General features: G+C 35.4%; 1 protein-coding gene across 1 annotated transcript; it reads left to right on the forward strand.

Moving 5' to 3' along the window:
• Positions 1–166: 166 nt before the first annotated feature.
• On the forward strand, positions 167–7966 carry LOC137410615 (uncharacterized). The gene is made up of 5 exons (XM_068096061.1): positions 167–249; positions 1053–1183; positions 3180–3517; positions 5030–5183; positions 7139–7966. The coding sequence occupies exons 2-5, from the start codon at positions 1084–1086 to the stop codon at positions 7555–7557; spliced, it is 1011 nt and encodes a 336-aa protein (XP_067952162.1). The 5' UTR covers positions 167–249; positions 1053–1083; the 3' UTR covers positions 7558–7966.
• Positions 7967–8893: the final 927 nt, after the last annotated feature.

Consider the following 8893-nt stretch of genomic DNA (forward strand, 5'->3'; position numbering starts at 1 on the left):
CAGTTGTGAAATTGTCCTTTCACTTTGCTAATTACAGCTGTACGCTGATTCAAAGCACCAACACAATTCAAATCTATTTAAGTTGGATATGAATAGAGAAGTGTTTTACAGTTTCGTTAACAAACTCATTTAAGTGTAATTAGAAAGCATTGTCAGTGGTCAGAAGGTGTTGGCAGCTGGTGTATACACGCTGGAGACCTTACATCTTTGCGCTTTCCGTTGTCCGGAGTGACCGACTAATAACTGATGGTAAGTTTTCTACACACCTACTTGTTGTCACTTGTCAACAAGCGCCTCGGTGATTGTATCATCATCTTCAAATTTAAATTAATTGTCTTGCAGCATAGGAGATGTTTAATTATACTTCATGGTGATACAGTCAACACCCGTTATAGTCTAGCTTCATGTGTATATATACCAAGCCTTGGACAAACTTGCTTTCTGTATCGACATGTGACTGAAGATATGGTCGTCTTAACAGTCCTCAATCTACAAAATTATAAAACACAGATCTTTTAATGTTGATTGTCGTCGCACTGAAGAAATGATATAAGTGATAACTAAAGAATTTCCTAAAATATTGCTTTGTATGGGTCTCGATCTCGTATCTCAATAGTTTATCATAAATAGGTGGGTGTATGTAAATGTCAGCAAGCAGTACCTGTAAAGCCTACACATTTTGCTATTATTTTGGATAGGTAGTCTTTGTCGATATCATCTCAACAAATGAGTGCTAGCATGAAAAGTTAACTACCAGCTTATAGCAAAAGATGTCAACGAGTCTTTTTTAATGAAGTTTAGAATTAAAATGTTTCACCTCTCATGTAATAGACTGTAAATTACAGCAGAAGCTTTACTACTGAACATTTTAATAGAGAATCAGAAATAAAGTACTATTTAATCTAACATTCACTGTTTGTTTGTGATCTGCATCCATCTTCTTTTGACCTATATGTCGCACTAGATTGAATATAACATAAATAATGATTTTCCGGGTTTAAACTTTATATTTGGTAAACGAATATGAAAGATAAATTTTGTATGTACGCTAGCCAAAGAGCATTGTGGAGTGAGACGGGAATCATGGCAGAGCCTAGAGGAATGATCTCAACAACCAAGCAGCCTATTGGCTGGCCAACTCATAGATACCAGCACTGCCTCAAGTCAGTTTTGCCCTCCAGATGTAAGCTCAACTTATTATTCGGGTCAACTGTTGTATCAGATTATCTGATAACATCTCAAGTGTAAAATGATGGCAGGATAAGTAGTAGGAATCCATCATATTATAATGTTACCATTTATTTTACAATTTGCTTTGAGTAGATATGAAACAATTAGGTAAATTACAAAAATGCTTTTGTTTGGATGCATTTTGTCTCACAAATTCATATTTTTATTAAACTATATTTTTATTATAGTATAATACTATTTATTATTATCCAAATCACATTTGGTGATTTGGAGAAGACACTTGTATACTCAAATTTCTTGAGAGAATCACAATACATGTTGGCATGCAGTTCACCAGCCTATAAGAGCAATTAGTAAAGTGTAGCAGTGTTAACTTTTTTAATTGACCAATAGATGCTTAGGTATATGAAGTTGCTTATTAGTAACAGATTACTAAAATTACTTAGTAACAAACTACTAAGAAGTCAAAAAACTGGTAAGTGGAACTGGTCATAAAACACTTCTAATAAATAGGAACTACGGTATTTGATCTCATAAAAATACCAATGGTTTGTCATTGGTCAGTTAACTGGGGACATGGTTTGCCATTGGTCAGTTAACTGAAGACAAATACCGAGGTAGCTTCAATCCAGCTGATAGATCAAGCAATTTCTTGGTTACACATGCAGTGTTTTGTAACAGGCAATTTTAAATTGTGACATGATTTTAAAAATAAGACTAAATAAGCATATTGATTTGATAAAAAATGTTTTTTCTATTTATAAACCACAAAGAACCTAAAATTAAATTAATAGTCAACACTCACCTAAAACTTACAAAAACTTTAGTTTTAAAGTAAATTAACACTAGTCTGCTACTCGTCACTACAGCCTGTATATCATCGTGGTAATATGTTGTTATGTCCTAGCTACTTGGTGCTAATCCCTTGTTATACGCGCAGAAATCTAAGTTCATGGGAAGATAACTATCAATTATGCTTTTACTATTGAGATTTGCAGGCGAAAGTACTGTTTGCACAGCAGAGTGGTTACTAACAAGGTAACTCTGTGTGACTATCCCGGGTGTAACATGGGTACTTTACAAACTCATACAGTATATTGATTACTATCAAATCCAAATTAAGAATTGTCTTTCTTGGTCTGTCCATGAGCATGTTCAAATGCTGCATTCTAGTTTTGCCTACCCAATGCTTCATATAAGCAATACTTTGGAGGTGTTTAGATCAAAAGTTTAAAAAGCCGTTCATCATAATTTAGTGCATATAAAGAGGTTCTGCATGTTTTGTAATCGATACATACATTTCTCAAAGTTTGTGTATGCGTGTGTATGCGTGTTCAGCTTTAGCTATTAAAATCTTGAGATAAAGGATTCCTAAAGCAGAAGTTTGATCTCGGTATCTCCCCTTCGTCAGTCAACTGCTTTACTAACTGAGCCACAGAACTTGATCGATTCACTAGGCAATATATGTCGCTATATGGAAGCAAATAGGCTAGCTCTTTAGGTCATGACGTAAAGTCATAGCATAGCTCCGTAGAAGCCGTAGCTCTTATTAGTAAGCTTACTCAAATTTTCCATTGGCAATGTGCCAGGCTAATAGCAAGGGGCAAGCAACTCTCAATACCTCTCAGTGTTTATAAGCTGATTTTAATAACCGGGCAACGCTGGTAGCACAGCTAATATTTAAACAAGTTTAACAAAAATAAAATAAAAATCAAATACATTGCTGACTTTGGAATCATTACTAATATAATATTGTTCAAAATGACAAACAGAGATACCTACGTTACAGACTCAAAGACCTTGACAATGTGCACAAATGAGTTCAATAATATTGCAACCATAATGATATTGGTACAGCAATTTGTTTTCGCGTTCAACATACATGTAAAGCTATCTTCAACAAAGTTCCACAAAACATGTCCATCATACACATTTGATTTTTTAGTTACCACAATTACATGTTATAATTTACAGTTGTTTTATGTTAGCTTCAGGAACAAACATGAAGTTGCACCAGAATGTGCCACGAGAACTACTGCCTACGGCTACATATAACAGAATGCCCGGACGATGGAGAGTTGAAACGTTGCCTCCGGTGAGACGACAGCAACCATCTGAGGAAACACACCAAACCCATTCACAAAATCAAACAGCTAAAACAGGTGTGGAAAGACAAGATATAGACGAGTATCACCGCAGAGACAGCAAGACTAGGTCTGCTCATTACGATGTCAGACCACCCAGTGCCTATAGCGATTCCATCATACTAAAGCCACCTACATGGAGCACCCCTTGGGTTCGTCGCAACCAACTCGACACACCAAAAGTAAGGCTTTCAACTCTTTTAAAGCTGTAGTGTGGTCCTAACTTCACAGACATTATTAACATACCCTATATCAATAATAGAGATTTGTCTTCTCTTGTCATCTTTAGAACTTTTAGACAATCAAACCTCTCTTCATATGAAATTAAATATTTAATGATTTGCTTCATACAGTACGACTGTCATGTGCTGAAGTAAATATTCTCTAAGCATGTGCAAAGTTTTGTTAAATTCGTTAGACTGCTGAAAAAATTTACGATTTTCTCAATAAATACTGGAAGTAATCTCACAAACGCAATACATCAATCGTAAAAACTGCAAGTAAAAGAGTAAATAATAATCTGTGAAAAGAGGTTTTGGTTGTTATTTTATCTAAGGGACACAAGAATGACAATTTAGGTTCAAAGGTAGATCTAGTGGTAGAGATACATAGAACAACTTACTCTAACTTGGACTAGCTGAATGTTTAAATTAACTTAGCTTATATATTTCTAAACAAGAAATTACAAGATATTATATACCGGTATCTTGTAATCTTGATGAAGTGAAGAAATAATAATGAATGTTGATAATGGAGAAATGATATAGGTGGCAATTAAAGTCCTTCATAAAAGATTGCTTTGTATGGCTGGCTCTCGCACCTCAATAAATCTTATCATAAATAGCTGGGTGTATGTAAATGTAAATGTCAGCTTGCGGTATCTGTAAAACCTACACAATTTTTGTATTACCTAGGAAAGTATTTACCGATATTACCTCAGGAAATGAGTGCTAGTGCGAAAGGCTTACTACCAGCTTGTAGCAAGAGATGTCAATGAAATGCTTTATAAAAGTTAGAATTATGATGTTCCACCTCTCATGTAATAAATCTCTAACAGATTTATGTACAGTTTATGCTTGAGCCTGCAATGAAGCTTTGAAGTTTAAATGTTGCGCTGCTGTATGCTGGAAATTACTTGAAGTATATCATTAAATATTAGTTCAAATGTTACACCATGTCTTGAAAAATTTAAATATTGTGCTGATAAAATGTAAAGCTTTGACTGTGTTTTGATTGGGAACTTGCCTAAGTGCTAGCTTTGGCTCAACTCAGGGAGGGCCTACCACAGAATGTACACTGCTAGTTGTTAAATTGAAAATAAGAAAATTACCTTTCTTTCATTTTAGTCATCATTAAAAGAAGGAGAGGCCTATTATATCTACTTTACAGTAGTTTGTCAAACTTATGCTAACTCTTGTTTGAACTAATTAAGCATTCAGTTGAAGGCGAGCAGGTTATGAAATTAAGAGTTGCCTTACTCTTTGTTGTAACTTGAAATAAGAACAGATATATTTTTGATATGTTGCCATAGTTTAGTGAATTCACATGAATGCTTACTTAAACCAATATTCTAACAATTTTTTGTGAGAGAGATTCTGGCATGACACAATTTGGGCTCGTTACAATAAAGTGAGAAAAGGTAGAGACCAGACAGTGCCGCTACAGAGTACATGGTATGGTAATTATTGCTGTAGCTAAAAGCTCTCCTAAGAGAAAACACTTACCAACCAGGAAACTTCAGCACGCTCAACAAGTGCTCAAGAGAGAAGGTGGAAGATATGGTCAACAGGCTGAGTTATGATCCATATGAGAGGAGAGAGCAGCTGATTCTTGACAGCAATCCTGAAGGTGCTTGTTTTATATTTTAGTATATAATTCAAATACACCCAACTGTATAGCAAACACTTATTACAGACCCTACTAAATTGCTTTGACCGAGATCTTGTAAAAGATCAAAGCCAAAAAATGGTGGAGGTGTTTAACAATTTTCCTTCATCAATAAATCTCAAAGTTTGTGTGTACTTTGGTTTGTCCAGCTATAGTTATTAAAGTCTTGCAATTGAAAGCTCACATCCTGCTGGATTTAATCTTGGAACCTCCGATTCGCCAGGCAAAAATCTTACCAATTAAGCTATGCAAAAATGATGGATTCATTGGGCGATATGAGTGATTATCTAGGTCAGAGGTCTGCAATCTTTTCCACTCAAAGAGCCATTTGGATCCGTTTCCAACAGGAAAGAACGCAGTGGGAGCCACAAACCCCTTTGATAATTTAAATTTTAAAAAAAACTATTACATGTAATGTTTTTGTTTACCTTTTAATGCTTTCATACCATGTTTACATTATAAAAGGAGAAGGTGTGGCATGTATAATAATATAACTGTTGAGAAAACAAAACTTTTGCAAAGAACAATAAAACAGCTAATAATAACTTGAACGTAACGTGAAATGTTATGTTGTTTTCAAAGTTATTTTTAAGAAAAATTGCAGCTTCGTGTTTAATTCTGTCTTTTTAACAAAATGTTTGAAAAAGTTGACAATAAGACTTTAGTTTGCAAATTTCTCATCACATATTAAGCAAACTGGTGAACCAGTCTCAGCAGTGAATGCAAACGAATCATCGTAAGATGATTCGTTTGATTAAATGAATCGTAAGATTAAATGTTTTATTTTCTTCTGTCACTTTTCATATTAATCACCATAGTTTGCCTACCTGGGGTAAAAAAATTCAAGGAGTGTCATGCCGGCTAGTATGATTTTGGCAGTCTTATTGGCGCATAATGACGCATAGCAAGCAACAATGTTTGATTTATCACCATAATTACAATTTTTTAAATTATGTTACACAATCTAGTGATAAAACATCTATGTTTTTATGCATTACTTGGCATAATTATGGTAAATAAGACAAAAAACCAAAGTCAGAGGGAGCCGCATGGAGGGGGTGAAAGAGTCGCATGCGGCTCCGGAGCCGCAGGTTGCTGACCCCTGATCTAGGTTAAAGTATGCATAGCATTACGTTATGACATAACGTCACTAAAGCTTGCTCTCATGGCTCTTATTAGTAAGTAACATTAGCCATTGGCCAGGGAAGGCTCAGGCAAATGGCAGGCAGCTACATTACCTGCAACTGTTTATAAGCTGTTTTCAAAACCCGTGCAACACTGGGCATTCCGCCAGTATGCAAATAAAAACAACTACAAATGTATTTTTTGCCTACAGGATTTCTAGAAAGTTTGTCGCTCTTGGTATGAGCACAGCCAGTCTCACCAGATTCATTACCATCAGACACGCAAATATAATTACTCCTTCGTGAAATAAGTGCATATGACAGTGTGCGATATGTTACTTATATATTATATATCTTACATATATAGATATATTTCAACTGTGTCAAACGTAAAAAATGCAATTAATTCAGTTTCATTCAACACCATACATTAGTAAGTTTAGAAGATTTAAAAGTGCTGAGTTACAATAACTATCTAATTATCAAAATACCTGTAATGAAAAATGATTCAGTGTATTTTCTAGTGTTTTGATACAAGTACTTAATGGAAAGGTCCCTTCTCGATTACTCAGGTGTTTTATTTAATTATATGTGAGCATTTTTTTATTTAAAGCTTAAGAAAAGCTTTTGAATATCATTAGCAACTGCAGCACTAAACCATGCATGAACTTGTTAGCCGCAACCATATTGGTATTAAATCCACATCATTGCAGTGGGAAGTAATTTCAATAGACACCATTGAACACAACTCTAGAAAATGATCTCGGTTGACCTATGACATTTATGTTACAGGAGATGCCCCTTTCTACAGTAAAGCTGATATAGACGAAATAGTAAAACGCCTCGCTACTACGAAGCCGATGCCAGAACCGATAGCAGAACAAGAGAAAAAGATGCTAAGCAAGGAGTTGAGTGCAAAGGCGAAAGAGATAGTCGACAGACTAAGCAAATATGAGCACCCCGCTGACAAGGTAGTCGAAGACAAAACAGATAAGAAAACCATTACCGAAGCAGAGGTTGAAAAGATGCTACAAAGACTTACTCAGAAACATGAGCGAACATTGCCGGCAGCACAACCAGAGGTTGAAACAAAAAAAGTTTCTTCCGAGGCTATGGAGACCATCTTATCTCGGCTGACAACTTACGATAGCCAGAAATGGCCACCAGAATCTAAACCAGAGATCTACAGACTGCATACAAAAGTGGAATAGAGGACCAGAACTAACACTCCTTATAATAGAGCTTTTTAATTAATTTGCTTTGTAATTAATGACCTGAAACGTTTCTGACACTTTCAATCACCTGCATCTGCTGTCAGCTTTTAATCAACAGATTTCTTCACCAAGTAAATTTTTTTTGCGCTTCAAGAATGTACTAAGAAAGTAAATTATGTATGGAATTAGTGTTGCTGGCATGGTATCATTCCATTTCCGACTACAGCACTCTAGTTCAGTCCTTGACATCTTCAGAATTCACTTGCTCATTGATCACGGACCATGACAAGACGAACTCACTGTCATGTGGATGAGTTGGAGCTGTACTCAGCACCAGTACCAGATACTTGTATGTTGCCTATAGAAAATATTGATATCACGCATGTATACTGGTCACATTATTGAATAGATATGATATCAGCAGTAATATTGTGCCAATTGCCGGCCCATTCTGGCTTATCAAGATGCAAGTTCTATTCAATGTTTTAGAATACTGACAATTACTTAGCGGTCACAAATCTTTAGACCAAATGTACTACCAACTAACAAGTAAAGAAATCTTCATTAAATATTATGGGAGTTTTGAGTGTTAGTCATATCAATGCTGTATGCAGCTTAGGGTTAGTCAGAGGGTCACTTGCCTGCCAGCTTAGAGTGACAAAACCATTTCTAACCTAAATAGTCTTAATAAACGTCTCCTCAAGAAGGATGCTGTGAAACCACACGTATAATCACATATTCTTCAAAGCGAATAGAAAAATGCTCAGCAGGCGTTTAATTCATGAAACTATCATCAAACCAAAAATAGGAAAAACCTGTCAGTTCAAACTTTATTAAGAACTAAAACATTGTCAAGTAACAGATAGACAGACTGCAATGGCTTTTAATGGCTATGGAATTTTATGGACAAATTTTTATGGCAGTTGTTTCCTCTCGGCAACCCCCACACTGATTCCTGAAAATCAGAGGAACTGCATGTTGTTTTTGACGAGAAGACACCAGTTTGAACTGCCGAACCATTGCATTCAATAGTCCAGTACGCCATAACTTATATGGAGACAAATGGTATTCTGATGCAAAAACAACTAACCTTAATTTCTACGACCAGCTACTTATATTTTAGCTGATCACTTGAAACGAGTACAGTTCTTATCTGTTTTACCAACAAACTGTAATAACATGAGACACGAGGCACAGAAATTCACATGCATACTGAAAGCCAACAAGAAAAAGGTAGGACCACTCCCACATTTAAACTTCATTTTCAATTTAGCCTAATAGATCAAGCGGAATATTGTTTTTTTTAAAATTAAATTACAGGGAATACCACGAT

Source organism: Watersipora subatra, chromosome 1, assembly GCF_963576615.1.
Source record: "Watersipora subatra chromosome 1, tzWatSuba1.1, whole genome shotgun sequence".
Taxonomy (NCBI): Eukaryota; Metazoa; Bryozoa; class Gymnolaemata; order Cheilostomatida; family Watersiporidae; genus Watersipora; species Watersipora subatra.